Source organism: Zea mays, chromosome 1 (genome assembly GCF_902167145.1).
Source record: "Zea mays cultivar B73 chromosome 1, Zm-B73-REFERENCE-NAM-5.0, whole genome shotgun sequence".
Taxonomy (NCBI): Eukaryota; Viridiplantae; Streptophyta; class Magnoliopsida; order Poales; family Poaceae; genus Zea; species Zea mays.
The window spans coordinates 97,501,677-97,518,690 of record NC_050096.1 but is presented as its reverse complement, the minus strand read 5'-3'; the positions used below and the strand labels follow the sequence as shown (position 1 = coordinate 97,518,690).

Below are 17,014 nucleotides of genomic sequence, written 5' to 3'. Positions count from 1 at the left end.
CCTATTGATGCATTTAAGGGGAACATGTTATATAAATAATAAATGTAGAAAAGGGAAGGAAAAAAAGGAAAATCACAACTTGCTCTCGTTTTTTTTACTTTTATACCCTCCTTTTTCTTCCTAAATTCTGGGTTACGTTCACGCACGTGGGCAGTTGGCCTTCCACCGACCACCGTATTGGGATTTTTTTCTCCCATAGAAGTTCCGTCTCTCTGTTCCCCACGCGATCAGCTCAGCTCTTCTTCCACTCCTCGGCGGCGCGGTCGGTGCCCGCGAGGTAGGCCTTCTTCCTCCTCTCGACACGTGCGCAGGCGCACACGATTGCGAAGCAGGCCGCGTACACGACGTACACGGCGTACACGCGTCAGTTGGCGCGGGGCGCGACCCCTGCCGCGGTGCGGTGGAAGACGGCGGTGTAGTAGTGCACGCCGGCGGCGAGGCCGACCACCACTTGCGTGAGCCCGAGGGCCTTGGCGGCGTCCCCGTTGCCGTCATCCTCGGGGGAGGCGGTGCTCGAGAAGACGGTGACGAGGTCCACCATCTAGAGCACGAGGTAGGCCATGAAGCCGAGTGACTGCGCAGCCTGCGTCCAGGCGTAGGCAGCGGGGGAGGCCGCGTGGACGAAGCGCAGCGGCTCCAGCCCTATGGCGGTCGTGGTGAGCACGAGCGTCGCGAAGTAGATGGCGAGGTACGCCTGCGCCAGTAGCAGCGCGTGATGGAGGAGCGGTAGGTACGGGCCCATGCGCCGCACCAACGTGGTGAGCATGAAGAGCGACAACAGCAGCAACACCGCCACTCATGCCGCGGAGGCGGCCACCGCGATGTGTGATGATGTCCACTCCTTGGCGCACGCGGTCAGTGCCCGGGAGGTAGGCCTTCTTCCTCCTCTCAGCGCGCCTAGGCGCACACGATTGCGAAGTAGGCCGCGTACACGGCGTACACGCGCTAGTTGGCACGGGGCGCAGCCCCTATCGCGGCGCGGTGGAAGACGACGTCGTAGTAGTGCACGCCGGCGGCGAGGCCGACCACCATCTGCGCGAGCCCGAGGGCCTTGGCGATGTCCCCGTTGTCGTCGTCCTCGGGGGAGGCGGTGCCCGAGAAGACGGCGACGAGGTCCACCATATGGAGCACGAGGTAGGCCATGAAGCTGAGTGACTGCGCGGCCTGCGTCCAAGCGTAGGCAGCGGGGGAGGCCGCGTGGACGAAGCGAAGCGGCTCCAGCCATGTGGCGGCCGTGGTGAGCGCGAGCGTCGCGAAGTAGATGGCGAGGTACGACTACGCCTGCAGTAGCGCGCGGTGGAGGAGTGGCAGGTACGGGCCCACGCGCCGCACCAGCGCGGTGAACATGAAGAGCGGCAACAGCAGCAGCACCGCCACTGATGTCGCGGAGGCGGCCACCGCGATGTGTGATGATGTCCACTCCTCGGCGCGCGCGATCGGTGTCCGTGAGGTAGTACTTCTTGCTCCTCTCGGCGCGCGCAGGCGCACACGATTGCGAAGCAGGCCGCGTACATGGCGTACACGCGCCAGTTGGCGCGGGGCGTGGCCCCTGCCGCGGTGCGGTGGAAGACGGCGACGTAGTAATGCACGTCGGCGGCGAGGCCGACCACCATCTGCGCGAGCTCGAGGGCCTTGGCGACGTCCCTATTGCCGTCGTCCTCGGAGGAGGCGGTGCCTGAGAAGACGGTGACGAGGTCCACCATCTGGAGCACGAGGTAGGCCATGAAGCCGAGTGACGGCGCGGCCTGCGTCCAGGCGTAGGCAGCGGGGGAGGCCGCATGGACGAAGCGCAGCGGCTCCAGCCCCGTGGCAGCCGCGATGAACGCGAGCGTCGCGAAGTAGATGGCGAGGTACGCCTACGCCAGCAGCAGCGCGCGGTGGAGGAGCGGCAGGTACGGGCCCATGCGTCGCACCAGTGCGGTGAGCATGAAGAGCGGCAGCAGCAGCAGCACCGCCACTGATGCTGCGGACGCGGCCACCGCCTCCCAGTGGCCGCCGAGGATCGGGCGCACGCCGTCGGCGATCCCACCGTTCGCCGCGGATAGGTACGACTTGGAGTGCTGCGAGAGGCGTGCCAGGTCCGGCATCAACGTCTCCTATAGCCGACTGGGCAGGTCCAGGAACTCGGAGATGAGGTTGTCGGTGCCTTCCTCTGCCTGCTTGGTCAACACCACGTCCTCCTCAACCTTCACCTTCGTCGCTGACTCCTCCTTGCTGACGACGGTCGCATTGGCTTTTGCCTTGGCGTCGGCAAGCACCGGTGCCTCCTTGCCTGATTTGATCGGCTTGGCACCGGCATCCGCAGTCGAATTAACCGCCGGCGATTTCTTCGCCTTCCTAGCCACGACGGCAGCCTCAGATTTGGCGCCCGTCTTGGAAACCTTGGTGAACTTTGCCAAATCGGTGCCCTTGCCCTTGGCGTGAGGTGTGGGGGGAGGGGGTAGAACCGTGCACCGTGAACGCCTACACTATAGTCTTAAGTAGTAGTAGAGATAAGAATGCCCTTTTCCGTAAGTAAACTAACATTATCCCCCTGTTTCATATTTCTTTTTTCATCAAGTTAAATTCAAATTTCGAATTTCATCCACAACATGTTTACTTTTCAAAGCAATTCACATCAGTTGCATTTATACATGTATATTCCGAGAGAGAGAGATGGCCAACTGACCCCACTTTTGGTCGGCTGGCCCCACCACATCCACATAACATCACTTGGTTGGCTCACCACCACACGAGCTGCTCGCCCACCCATGGAGGCCACACCATCTCTCTCCCACTTGGTGCATTGGACAAAATGGTGTCCAATCTCCACCTAATTTTACATGGATTCGCCCCTCCACTATGTATGGTTGGCCACTCCTCCCGCCGAACCCACTCTTTTCTAACACTATAAATACCCATGCTCTCCTTCAGGATGCCCCACACCAAGCTACAAGCTAATCTCTCTCTAATGCTTTCATTTGTTACTAAGTAACCAAGGTTAAGGCACTAAAACTCTGTTAGCATAAAAAAATAAATTTTTGTCTCAATTCTGGGAGGCGAAAGAACATTTTGTGGAGATCATTTGTCCCACAAGAACACTAACTATGACTCTCACACTAACGCTAACCATTATTGTGTTTGTCACACTGTTTCTATTTTTCCCTTGAGTATCTTGTTAGTAGGCTATGACTAAGAGGTTCGCGCTCATTCGTAGAGTGGGAGCTCTCACATAGCTTCAAACAGGATGTCCACAAGCGACACCCAACCTAAGAGGCAAAACCTTATTGAGATCGATGTGTCTGACTATCATGTCCCTCAACAACATTGTGCTGAGAGGGGAAATAAGATGGGGCCTTAACCCTCTTGAACTCCAAGGTGTATGGAAGGACCAAGGCCTTCGACATGTTTCTCCTCGCACCGTACATTTATACTGGATTAATTCATTACAATTTTCCACACCATTGGGTGGGGAAAATTCTAGGAATTTGAGGAGCTAGGCTGCAAACTGTCGACAAAAGAGTTCCTTGTGACTCTTCAAGACACAATGGACTCAGAGATTTCCTTTTGACTTTTCAACCGAGTACTCTCTCAAACCACGAGATCTCAGTAACACATTGCAATTCTTTGGATGTTGTTCCTTGAACGATGACCCAGTCAGAATCAATGGCCGCGAATTCTGGAGGGAGATCACCTACATCGACGGGAGAGGTAAGCACAACATTACTAAGATTCACAACCCTTCTCTTTGGTTTCTTGCTCATTGGGTTACACTTGTCATTTATCCCCATGATGATAGTAGACGCGTCACCACAAAGGACCTAAAAATCATATATATGATGGTGAACACAATTTGTTTTGGTCCTGTGCTAAGTATGGCTTACCATTGGTGCAACATGGTTCATAGTTGCAACAACATCACGATCACCATTGGTGCACCAGGTAATGCTAGGATTGAGTTCCTCCCTGAGGATTTCACACACTTAGTCACGGAGCATCACTCTATCCAAGGTCACTTTTTGAGGGCAGCCCCAAATAGTGATCTTATCATGACATACGCTAGATACAACTTTGAACTTTAGTTGCCTGCACCAGAGTATATGAAGTACCATATGTGTATCGACTAACCATGCAACTCAGGACGGCACGTGCGACATAGTGCCAGAAGTGTCATGACCCAAGGGCGACGACAACAACTCGAGCGACAGGAGAAAGAGGAAGGAGAGGAGGCACGGTTCCCTCCATAATGAGGGGTCAAAGGAAATCACCATGGATATTGGTCGAGTGGTATCCCCACTTCACTCAACCCTTGGTCAACTGAATCTTGGTCATTCATCTTGGAGGACCGGCTACGATGACATAGCACACCCTATGCATGATCCCTAGGAGCATTATGGGTACCACAGTGGTGCCTCATCATTGTATCGAGGTATGCCAAGCGATCCTGATTTTGTAGCTACAGGGCCATCATCCTCCATGTTCTATACCTCTTATAGCCGAATCATGAGATGTCTCGACGTCATGATGGAGGGGCAAAATCTAATAGATCAATCAGCGCACTGCATATAACCATTCGGCGTCATGATGGAGGGGCAAAATCTAAGAGATCAATCAGCGCACTGCATATATCCAAATCACGACGTGCTCTGGGAAACCAGAGAAATTGCAGATACAATGTTGGAACACACCCATCACTAGCACAATTGTCAAGGTTTTGAACCCATCAGTAGCGCAAATTATCGCACACACTTTCAAATAGGCAAATTGAACTTTGGGGTAGCCGTGCTAATGCCAGGACATTTGTGTTATACGGTTTTAAGCTAACGTTTTATTCCTCATTCATGAGTTGCCTATAAACAACTTCATGATCAAATATTGAATAGATACATATTTATATACATTAGTTTCCAATTCAAATTATTCACCGTTTTGAAAGTTTCCAATCAATGTCAAAGTAAGTTATACTACAAAGAAGGTATAACTGAGGTTTTTGTTTGGTGACTAGTACAATGCTCGTGCGCCGCGACACGGCACACAAGAACATATATTATACTTTATCTTAGTCAAAGGGCTAGAAAGGTATGTGTTGAAAAGGAGTCCGACTTTATAGTTCGCTGGGTCGCTCGTCCTTCTCTAACTAGCTGGGTGATACTATATGTGGGAGCACTACAGTGCGTGCAGCTTTCTGTCATGCTAGGCTTGTGTGATTTCTCATGTTCCATCTGTGGGTAACGACCCCACTAATAGGACTTGGATAGGTTTTACGGTCTATCTATAAGGTAACAACTCATTGTAGGGGAAGGGAAATCAATATACGCGTTTCACGCGTGATGCAGCCGTCAAGAAGGTGCTTTATAGTAGTAAAGAAGCTTCAGCTAAATATGACTCTAATTCGGCTTCATAAACAATAGCTATATTGTAGTAATGAGTATAGCATTTCTCTTTTCTCAAAATGAACTTGATAATGCCAATTTTTGTGGCTTGACTAGCTCCGCCTTCGTCTATGCCAGGTATTAACCTAGCTGCCGTGAACGGGGCTAGGCTAGCCTCCTAGTTTAACCTAATAGCTCGGGTACTGCTCCACAGCCTCTCAAGGCTCAATCGAGTGATCGCTCAATCCCAAACCTCGTCCATGACAACGCCTCAACCTACCTCAAATCCTCATGGCAACTGGTAAGCATAAACGACCGGGACTCAAGATTCAGGAATCATGGACTCAAATCGATAGCCGTTAGATCGGTCCATCACGGCCGTCCGTTTATTTGAATTAGCAACGATCCAACAACCACCATCCGCAGCCCTGTCCGAGCTCTGCACGGCCGCACCCCAATGCCCGTCCCCGGCGAGCCGTCTCCTCCGGCCTCGCCTCGACAATACTCGGGCCTCCTCGCCGCTCTCCACAGCTGTATATCTGGCGGGAACGCCCCCGCGGCTGTCTCCCTTCTGCCCACCCTCGCTCGCGCCGGCCTGCGCGCGCCGTTCCCGCTCCTCTCCTCCCTCGCCGGTCTCCTCCTGCTCCGCCCAGCCGCGCCGTCCTTCCCCTCCCTAGCTGGCCGCCTCCTCCTCTACGTCCGCCTCGCCGGCCTCAAGCACCTCGTCCCCTGCTCCACTCAGCTAGCCGACCAACTCCTCTCGCTTAACTTCCTCCTCGGCCGACCGCGTGACGCCCGCCGGCTGTTCACCAAAATGCCCCGCCCCAGCGTCCACTCCTATAACGCCATGCTCGCTGGGTACGCCCGTCTGTCACTCGCCGCACCCGCTTCTGAGGTATTCTCTTCCATGCCACACCGGGAACTCGTTTCTTACAATGCTGTTATGCTCGCGCTCGGGCGTGGCGGCGAAGCGCAGGGAGCTGTGGAGCTGTACTCCGAGCTCCGGAACATGTACCCCTCCCTTGGGTACAACTATCACACCTTCTTGGCGCTCCTTGTGGCCGGCGCCCAGCTCATGGATAGGGAGCTTGCCAGGCAATTCCATTGCCATTTGGTGGTTCTTGGGTTCTTGTCTGATGTGAAAATTGCCAGCTCTCTTCTTGATGTTTATAGAAAATGCCATTGTGTTGATGATGCTAGGAAGCTGTTTGGCGAGATGCATATCAAGGATGTGCGTATGTGGACGACAGTAGTTTGTGCCTGTGCTGAGGATGGCCAATTGGCTACCGCTCGTCAGCTCTTTGATCAGATGCCAGAGAGGAATGCGTTTACATGGACTGCACTCATCGAGGGATATGCTTGCCATGGGCAGCCAATGGATGCACTGAATATGTTTCAACACATGATGAAGGAAGGTTTGCAGCCAGATCAAATCACCTTGGGTTGTTGCCTGAGTGCTTGTGCGGCTATGCGTTCACTGAACCTTGGGCAGCAGATCCATGGAATGTTGCTAAGATGTGGCTTTGATCGAAGTGTGATGATCGTTACCGCAATCATTGACATGTATTCAAAATGCAGTTTTCTGTCTGGTGCCATAAAGGTGTTCAGCCTAACAGGTAAGGAAAGGAAGAATGCAGTGCTGTGGAATGGCATGTTGTCTGCTCTGTATGATCATGGTCATGAACAGGATGTGATTGGATTGTTTGTTCAGATGATTCATGGAAGACACAAGCCTGATGCTAATACATTCTTTCTGGTTTTGGTGGCTTGCTGCCACTGCGGCCTAGTTGAGGAGGGGATGAATTTTTTTGATTTGATGAATGAGAGATACAGGATTGTTCCAGGACAAGAACACTATTTTTGTATGGCTGATTTGGTTAGCCATGCATCATCCAATAATAAAGTAATTGAATGGATCAAAAGCTCACCATTCAGTTTTAATCTACGCGTTTGGGAAGTTCTTGTTAGGAATTGCACCATACATGGCAACATTGAATTGTTGAATAAGGTAGAGGAGGAACTGGCTAGATTGGACCATCCAGAATGAATGGACGGTTGTTCTTTGTTTGGCTTATGAGGTTGAGGTTGAAGGATGGTCATGCTTGTTCGATGAACAGGAGCCATTCGTTTCGATAAGCAGAGATAAGATGGCAACAACCGCATCCTGCTTATTGAAGAAACAGATCATTGTAAGGACTGTTCAAGCAATATTCTCAAATGAATGATGTCCTGCTGTTTGTCTTCCCAATTTTGATGGGGAATAAAAGGTAGATTTGCAGCTTTTCTCAAGCGAACAATGTGATGCCACATCAATGCTAACATACGGAAGTAACAGGGAATATTATACCATCTTCCAACTAACCTTCTTAATAAAGACGCAGGCTTTTCATTTTTTGTGAAATAATTTTATATAAATGTTATAGCTGTATGTGTTCCAAGAATCCTTTCAGGAATGCTGTACAGATTCTCATTTTCTTTTCTCGCATTACAGCAAGAGAACGTAATTATCTTTTTGTGGTACGGGAAACAAATAATCACTTTGATTGCAAGTTATGATATACTTCTGGGCCATTTGCTTATATCGTTTGTTCTGAACAAGGGAACAAGATGTGACAAGACACTGGTCCTTCAAAAAAAAAGAGAGAGAGAGAGAAAGCTACTCTTTAAACCTCAAGGAGATCGTTCTGTTCTTTGACAGATTGCAGATGGTGCATTTAATGTGCTGCGATTTTGCATTCTGTTCTTCGACAGATTTTTTATATTCTTGATCATTCTTCGACAGATTTACATTCTTTATCGTTCTGTTCTTCGACAGATTTACATTCTTGACCACTGAATATTTTTCTGCCGCATCATGACGAACATAGAAAAACAAAGCTCAAATAAGTGCGTTGGCGGTCCCTAAATTTGTTCAAATGTGTAAAGCCTGTCCCTAAACTCTTAAAATGTTAGAAACACTGTTCACTACCAAAAAAAAGTTTTTCGACGTGGTCGGGATGACGTGCCCATAAAAAACACACACCAAACTTGTTCACTACCAACCCCCCCCCCCCCCCCCCCCCCCCGAAGTCCCCCACCGTCGACGTCCTTTGTCCTCTCCCTCGCATTTGTGGATGCGGCCTCGCCGAGCCTGCTCCCACTAGGGATGAAAACGGGACGGATACAGCCAGATACATGGTCATCTCATATCCTATCCTAATGTATTTCTCTCGGATACAGGACCGGATACGGGTAGTTAAGATTCAGGACGGGACCGGGTAATAATCTGGGCGGGTAAGAAACGGATAACAGATACTACTCGGGTAGATATCGGATAATTGTCGGGTAGTTCGCCCGATGATATTAATTGTCCAACCACCCAACAAATACATAAATTAAGCAATACATAATCATGTGTATGATAGATCAAATGTGGGAAACGAAACCGATAAAATTGACATCATGCAGTTCAAAGTTACTAAATACAAGGATATTGTAGAACCAACACCACAATATTAAAAAATCATAAAATATTCTAGTTTCACTCAAAAAATGCAAATAAGTTAAAAAACAAATAAATATTTTATACGAAGATAACTCAAGCCATCATATGAAAATGATAAAGTACTGATTATGTTGAAAGTTGGATACTTATAGTGATTTCACATATAACTCATACAAATAATTGAACGTGAAATAGAAGAAACGTGGACATCTTATAGATCTTATGATCCAAACATTTTTTATGGTTATATATGAACATATGTTGTGCCTCCGTAAAATTTCATGATTTTTTGAGGCTATTTATATATTATTAATTTTTTGTCGTAGAAAATCATCAAAATACAATTAAATCCATCAAATAACGTAGCGTGGACCGAAAATTGCAAATAAGTTAACAATACTAATAAATAGTCTATACAAAGATAACCTTAAGTTCCCACGTGGAGATAACATTAAGTCTCTCACATAAAAATGATAAAGTATATTAATTTGATATAAATTTAGACATGATTTTAATGATTTTGGACTAAATATATGTTTAAAAAAAATTGATGTACTAAAAAGTTATAGATCTCTTCGAGCTCTACAATTTTAACATAAATTTTATGTTCATCCGATTTCATATGTAAAAGTTATGGTTTTTATAGCTATACTAGGTGTGTGCCCGTGCGTTGCAACGGAACCGTATAATAACACGATAACTTATGTACATATGTGTGTTATATTGTTATAAAAAATGTTTCGGAATCCATTTGTGATCCTACTCATACATAAATTTTGTTATTTTAGTCTAGATATTTCACCATTACATTGCAACAATCAGTACCATATAGACTTCTATATATGATTTTAATAATGTCATTGAGTTATAATGACAACACGATTAGGGAAGTGTTACTTACAACTCAAATCTCAGAAAAAGGGTACTAAGAAAGCACGTAAATAAGGTAATTAACTCTGTCACATGAACCAAGTGAACAATGAAATATCTCCATTCCAGCAAACAACATGACAGCCTAAAACTCAGAAAAAGATCAATACAATATTGACCATATATCATGGCCATCACCATTGTCATCATTTATCAAGCATGGATAATATCGATCACATCGCGCACCTCCAGCATGCATTGAAAGCTTTGTTTCCACCCCTAATGATGAAGAGGTCGAAGCAGAGGTCCTTGACGGAACGACGGTGCGGGCGTCCCGGACGAGCTTGCCGCACCAGGCGAGGCGAAACTGCTCGAGCACGTGCGCGACATCGGTGCAGGTCCGGAGCGCGGTGACCGCGGAAGCGAGGCCGACGTCCATGTAGAGGCAGGGCTTAAAATACCACATGAGCATGAGCTGATGTTTTTGTACTTGGTTCACCCCTGTCATAGTACAGAGAACAATGGTGGTCAATGATCACAATGTAGTCGGAGGAAGGCAATTGAATGGCGTCGAAAGGAATTTTGGAGATACAGTCGACGACAACACTCTGCAAATGCATGGGCAATCAAATTTTGTCAATGTGCCAAAGTCCAAAGTACAGCAGAACAAGAAGACTGACTATGATCAACAAATTAATAGAATGAGAAGGCAAATTCAATGAGAAGGAGGACTCAAGTTGAAGTATTCAGTTTTAAAACACATGTATGTTATGCAGGGCAATAATCATACCTCCTTGGTAACCCCAATTGCCTCTTCCTCGCATACCACTTCCTGTGTCTCGATTATATCCACCATTTTCTGGATCAACTTATCAAGATGTGTCATTGCCTAAAACATCACACGAGATCAAGGATATCTGTACCAAGACATCATTCAGTACCACGATGGCATAGGGCGCCGGGTACTCGGTGCCGCTCTCGCCAATGTCACCGAACGCCTTGTAGAAGAGCCAGAAGATGCAGGGCCCGATGACACACCCCATCCCGGTGCCAATCACCTGGCTAATGAACATAGACCTCGGTGACGCCAGCGTCAGGTACCCGGTCTTGAAGTCTTGCATCAGGTCTGAGGTGGTCGACACGATGCTTATCATGACACCATAAGTTGCGAGCCCAACGAGCACGCCACCGTGTGAGAGGCCAGCCCATGCACCGAACACGAAGATAGCGAGCTTGTCGTAGGTGGAGGCGAGAGACCAGTCAGTGAGGCCACTTCCATAAGCATTGCAGAAGGCCAGCACCGGTGCCACGACGCAGGCTACTAAAATGTAGTACCACTTGAGTTGCAGGAAGATCTGAGGAAGGGTGCCAATAGATATAGCAGCAACTGCAACATAGCCCCCGTATGCAACTGACTTGGGAATCTGGTCTTTTAGAAAATTCTCGATGCGACGTTCATCGTCAAAGGATACAGCCTCCGTACTGGACATGGAACTGCCATTGTCCGAAACAGGAAGCATGCTTTTTGAATTTTGCTGCACCTGCACCATTGATATAAAACCCGCAATTGTGCGGATCAGCACCTTAATGAAGTTGTATAAACCGTCCCCAAGGATCAAAGCGATGGAAATGAAAACCCTATAAGCCTGCAACCCATGTAAACTTGAGTCTTCCAGGTTAGCTGGGTACCAACTCCCCTTCTTCTTGGCAATGAGAGGCCACATTAAACCCCATGAGAGGATACCACCCAGCAGAACAGACACATTCACGATGTATGGGCAGATCATGCCAACTCCAACGTAAGTAGGAGAGAAGTCAAAGAAGAACCTATTGTTATAAGCTTCAAGGCCCAATGTTGGGAAATTTTTGAATCCACACTCATCCCATGCAGTGTAGAACCACTGAAAAAAGCCCCAGAAAAAGCTAAACACGAAGTACTTGCCCAACGTCTTTACTTGCTTCTTTGCAAGCTTGGCTCCCTCAGGTGTGTGAAAACCGTTGATGAGATATGCAGTGGATGTGCCACTTGGATAGGTCAACTTGTATAGTCAACAATCATAATCTTTCTTAGGGGTACAAGTGCAAAGAGACCAATAAAACTGACAAGGAATAGGAACCCTATCATCCATCCAAGGTGAGGATCCTTTATGTTATTAGCATCTTTAGCCTCTGTTGCTTGTTTAGCTAATTTTCACTCATTCCAAATAGATAACTGCCAAAGCCACCGCTGAAGGCGATGCCGTAGGCAGAGACAACGCAGGTCTGGATGACGGTGTTCTCCTGCCTGGTGAAGGGCTGGCGGAGGAAGCCCATCCTCTCGGCGGCGGCGGTCCACATGCGGACGAAGAAGAAGCCGAGCAGCCCAGCGGAGACATTGAGGGAGGGGATGATCCCTGTGGTAAGGTTGAGCTTCATGACTATGACGCTGAACATGACGGCCAGCAGCGCGCTGACGACGAATGCCCGCAGCGTGAGCTGCTCCCGCCACGACGACACCGCCTTGTCCGCGAACACCCGCTCCACAGACGCCTGGTCATCGGTCGACGCCATTGCCGCCCAGCCCCTCGCCCTTGCCCGCGTGGCGGTGCCACAGCGCAGGGGATGCAGCCGCCGCCTCGGGCACCTCATCCTCGGCCCCGCCCCCGCCTCCAGCGGTGGTGTGCGGCGCCATTTGGTTGGGCGCTCGTGCTCGGGACTCAGGTTGGTGTTTGGTGCCCGTCGCCCTCGCCTTTGAGTGGTGGTTCAAATCGTGGGGGGCAGCGAGGGGGAAGGCGGCGATTGTCTCGATGGCGTTGGGGAAGGCGGCGATTGTCCGAGCGGAGCGAGGGAGACGACGGATGGAGGCGAGGGGACGACGATGGAGGGGCACTGCGCGGAGAATGGAAGGGCACAACACAGAGAATGGAGGGGCATGGGCGTGGTGGCAATGAAAGCGCGACCGAGATCCCGGGAGGGAGCGGAGGGGAGGATGTCGGGGCCGATGATGGCGGCGACGAAAGCGCGACCGAGATCCCGGGAGGGGAGCGTCGGGAGGCAGAACACCACTGTGTGGACGCCTACAATACACAATTAAGTAATAGTAGAGATTATTATGCAGAAAAAGAAAAAAACGGGTACCCGAATTCCGGGTAGCCGTATCCGACCCGAATATTCGGTTATTTACCGGGTAGTTCTCGTTCCGTATCCGACCCGAATCCGAAGCTACAGTATCCGGGTATTACCCGTATCCGTCCCGAATATAAAAATAACCGAATCCGTATCCGAAAAACGGGTATTTGCATTATCCTTATCCGGTAGGTACCCGACGGGTATATCTAATCCGTTTTTACCCCTAGCTCCCACCTCCTCGGCTCCTCCCTTTTTCCTCACACGCACGTCACAGCTACAAGTCTACAACAACCCGCAGCTCCACCGCGGCGTGCTCTCCGTCGATCATAACCTCTACAGGGACGGCTCTACGCGCTGGATGGTCGACCAGCTGGCCAAGGTTCTCGCTAAGCTCAGCGTGGTCAACGTGCTCACCAACGTGCAGGGAGAGATTCGAAAGGTACTTCTTATGCAGCAGGTTTAACTAACCAGAACACCCGTACCTCCACAGCTCCACTGTCGGCTCTCCTCTACTACATTTATTAATCTCCTCTTGCTATGATTTTGGTTTGGTCAACTTTGAACTTCAATTCATTCCCTTTTATATGTATCATGCGAATGACCGAACTCTCTTTTGAGTAGTAATGAACAAACTGTTTGTTTTTGTTTTCCAAATCATTCCCGATCAGATGTCCAAGGTTCCGAACTCTGACCATATTCTCTTCTTTATATACTCCGTACATGAATACTCCATGGTGTTCGACATGCCCATAAACTCTGGCTGAGCAATGAGGACGAGAAACATTAAAAAGAACACACATACATTTCAAACCAATCGAATGAGACTATGGTCAGCACAACAAAATCTGGAGACCCTGATAGAAATAATTAGGATGTTGCCTAAAGAATGTTCAGAAGCAGAAACATCAGATGGGCAATGTAAACATTTCAAGTTCGGTTCAGCACAGTTTCGTATTCCAAACGTGAGCAAGAGCCTCTGTAAAGAAAATGGGCATTAACATAATTCCAGTTTATGGCGACCAAAAATCAACGGTAACTAACAATCATCTAGAAGCTGAATTAACGAACGTTCAAATGGCATACAACAAAGTGGGGGCAAGATAAGTTCATGCCGTTGGAGCATTCCCAGGTAAGTCCGAAATTTTCATGGTAAAATTCATTCAACTACAGCTAACAAGTCTGACTCACGGCAGAAGCAGTGCTTCTCTTCATCAGTACCAAGCTCCACCTACAACACAATGAGCTAAGTCAGCTAGGTTGATTGAATCGGAAAATGTAGGGCTCACGGCAAGGCCAAAAAAAATTGTTAAGAGAAAATAAGCCAGTTACCTCATAAGCATTGATGTCTGAGAAGAGAACCTGCAAGTGCAAACTGGTTACAGTATTCTACATTATGAGCATTGTACTACGGTAAAAGTAAAAGTACATTCAACAAACTATGCAAACTGTAAGAATTGACACAGTAACAATTTCAATTGCCGGAAAAATTGACAAGGATAGAAAACAAAAATAAAGCATGTCTATTTCTGGCGTGACAAGCAGATTTCAGTAGCAGACAATGTCATAATGGTAGCATCTTGCAAATTAGCACACTATATTTGTTTTAGAAACATAACCACTCTTCAATCTACTCAAGTAAACATAGTCCATTCACTTAGTTCCTTTGTCCAAGATAAACAATAAATTTGAATAGTAAGATTAGAAGACAAACCACAAAGCAAAGTGTGACATAATATGATAGATTGTTCTCCAAAGTATAAACAAAAGTGTGAAATATATGATAGATTGTTCTCTAAAGTATAAACAAACTTCACACGCAAAGCACAAAAATGCTACTTGTTTGCACAAGTGAGCATTTGAGCATGCATCAATAAGAGTTAAGTCATAAAATGTTCCTTACCTTCTTCCCAGCCTCAACTTCACTGACTTCAGCACCGATCGATAGAATCTAGCATGAACAATACAATGTGGTCAGACTATATCCTACTAAAATTAACAATCACAGAAACAGATAGTAGTGCCTTCAAGATCTCACCTCACCCATCAGATATCTCTCAAACTTAACAGCAGATTTTGGTAGCAATACACCGCCAGCAGATTTCTGCATGAATAAAACAGTTTTGTCAGAAACTCAGAACTCAGAACAATCAATTATATCAAACTATCAACTTCTAAAAACTTCAGCAGACACATGTGCATTCCTGTAATACAGTTTCACAGGAAACAGGATTGTACAGTAATTCAGGTATAGAAAAGGACGGGTGCAACAGTTGATTCTAAAATTTTAAAATTACAGAGCCCTGCTAACATGTCAAACTAACCACACTTATTGATAGTACTGCAATATCTCTAATCGGTGCAGTAAACAGAATACTGTAATTATAGTTGGGGGAGTGTTAGCTTGAGTGAATCAATTATACTGCTATATAAATAAACTCAGATTCCATAAGACATTTCAAAACCCAAGTGGTCGTAGTTGCTCTCAAAGTCAGAGTAACTACAGCACTTAGGCTTTATACGGCTACACTCGTATCCGTCTCAATCCATGCGTATTGGAGTGGAGACACGATTGATAGCGGAGAGACCTCAGGGATCTGCTCAAGACGGACGAGAACCCGGTCGTTCTGCGGCGCCACCTGCCCCCCCCAAAAAAAAACCAAGAACCACACCGTTAGACTTAGATCATAAATTCCACCCAGCAAACCTTGAAGACTCGAAACCAGAGCGCATGGATTCACACAGCAGCGAACCCACCCACCTTGGCAGGGTCGTACTTAAGCGCGGCCACGCGCAGTCCAGCCCGTCGGGTGTGGGCAGCGCCTAGCGGCCTGCGGCTGCTGCCGCTGCTGGCTAGGAAGGGCGAGGTGGACATGGCGGCGAGGAGTGAGGGCGCCATTGGAGCGGAGACCAGGGGGCGGAGGCGCGGAGCGTGGAAACTTCCAGAACGACGGGCTTCCTCTCTCTCTCTAGAGGATAGTTGCGTCGCGTGCCGTCCCTTATCTGTTTTTGCACGGGGATGGATTTCTTCTCGATGCTTCTATAGTTTCTTGTTGGGCCTTCATCTCGAAATGGTCTGTATAATCTGGAGGTGGAGGGGCTTAGCATCAATTTCGGCCCCATTACGAATTTACGATTTGTGCTGGCCCGCTGGAACAATGGGCCTGAAACAACGTAAGTTTTCTTTTGTATAATGCTTCATATCCTCGATATGGAATGGAATGTAACAACCGGCCGTAGATTAGATAAGCGCCCTTGCTGCGCTAGTTTTAGCCTCGCAATCTGTCTTTGTCGTTGTTTTGGTTAAAGAAAAAGGCTGGAAAAGCTCGGCGAATGGCAACTTCTCTATTCCGTTCTCATGGCAGAGCCCTTAGACACTGCACGTAGACACTGTCGGCCAGCTCTCGGATGATAATTGTTCAGAGAAACAATTCTGGCACCAGGTATATAGAATTAAAAAGGATAAACACCACAAGTTCATTTGTCTGGTAGCGGTTGGTATGCCGTATGCGTGGTACTTCCTCAAATTCAATACTAAAAGCAAAGTCACCAATGGTTTTAGGCAGGTCAAACATTTTGATTTAACTGGAATTTTAGAAAGTGTTAATAATATTTATTGTACATCATAAATAGTAATAGTCTCTTATATATACTAAATTAGTTAAAGTTAAAATATATTTAAATTTCGAAGAAGCAAGAGTATTTTATTGAGTGAAACTGTTAGAAATTGTAGTTAGCTAAAACGTTAGAGAGCAGTTTAAGAAAAAAGAAGAACCACATGATATGGGCATATGTCTAGTAGTCTGCATACGGTTGGCTGCAAGATGGTTACTACCTCTACCTCCCTAAACAAATATCCCTAAATAGATGCCGTTTTGTGTGTGTTTTTGAGGAGTTAAATTCTTTCCGCTTTAACTAAAATATATATAATAAATAAATAATTGTAGTATATAATTACTATGATTAGATAGATCGTTAAATCTATTTTTGTAATAAACTTATGTGGAGATGCGAATTATCTGAATTAATTGTTTGCTAGAGAAATACAGATCGGTATATCACGTAGGAAATTAAATTAGAAGGTTAGCATATGGGACGCAAAGTTTACACTGGTTTCAGATCTCAACCTCCCGTCTCTTTGTTTAATATCCTCGAGTTTACAAGCGGGTCCTCATGGTAGTTGGCTAGCGGAGGCTAGCTTAGG

At 47.4% G+C, this 17,014-nt stretch overlaps 1 protein-coding gene and 2 pseudogenes across 3 annotated transcripts; all 3 read right to left on the bottom strand.

Moving 5' to 3' along the window:
- Positions 1 to 232: 232 nt before the first annotated feature.
- LOC103644805 (uncharacterized) lies at positions 233 to 3,770 on the bottom strand (annotated as a pseudogene).
- Positions 3,771 to 9,794: 6,024 nt separating this feature from the next.
- On the bottom strand, positions 9,795 to 12,376 carry LOC103644803 (probable metal-nicotianamine transporter YSL14; annotated as a pseudogene).
- Positions 12,377 to 13,596: 1,220 nt separating this feature from the next.
- On the bottom strand, positions 13,597 to 15,860 carry LOC100273606 (CHL-CPN10). 3 transcript variants are annotated; one of them, XR_004855990.1, is made up of 7 exons: positions 15,572 to 15,860; positions 15,399 to 15,449; positions 14,849 to 14,914; positions 14,714 to 14,761; positions 14,143 to 14,172; positions 13,882 to 14,041; positions 13,597 to 13,789 (listed from the first exon to the last, which is right to left on the bottom strand). XR_004855990.1 is itself a non-coding variant. In NM_001365740.1 (6 exons), exons 1-6 carry the CDS (start codon positions 15,707 to 15,709, stop codon positions 13,970 to 13,972), a joined length of 405 nt encoding a protein of 134 aa, NP_001352669.1. In that variant the 5' UTR covers positions 15,710 to 15,800; the 3' UTR covers positions 13,794 to 13,969. The 3 variants fall into 3 exon arrangements, 2 of the variants coding, with proteins under 2 accessions (XP_008667777.1, NP_001352669.1); NM_001365740.1 differs by lacking the exon at positions 13,597 to 13,789 and having other exon boundaries at positions 13,794 to 14,041; positions 15,572 to 15,800; XM_008669555.4 differs by lacking the exon at positions 15,399 to 15,449 and having other exon boundaries at positions 13,733 to 14,041; positions 15,572 to 15,857.
- Between the last annotated feature and the right edge of the window lie 1,154 nt (positions 15,861 to 17,014).

Excerpts from the sequence above, each read along its gene's own strand:
- LOC100273606 (NM_001365740.1), bottom strand. The coding sequence starts at position 15,709 with ATGGCGCCCTCACTCCTCGCCGCCATGTCCACCTCGCCCTTCCTAGCC. Across the intron at positions 14,915-15,398 it reads GTCTTGAGCAGATCCCTGAG|AAATCTGCTGGCGGTGTATT; the intron begins GTCTCTCCGCTA and ends TTATTCATGCAG. Across the intron at positions 14,762-14,848 it reads AGAGATATCTGATGGGTGAG|ATTCTATCGATCGGTGCTGA; the intron begins GTGAGATCTTGA and ends TGTTCATGCTAG.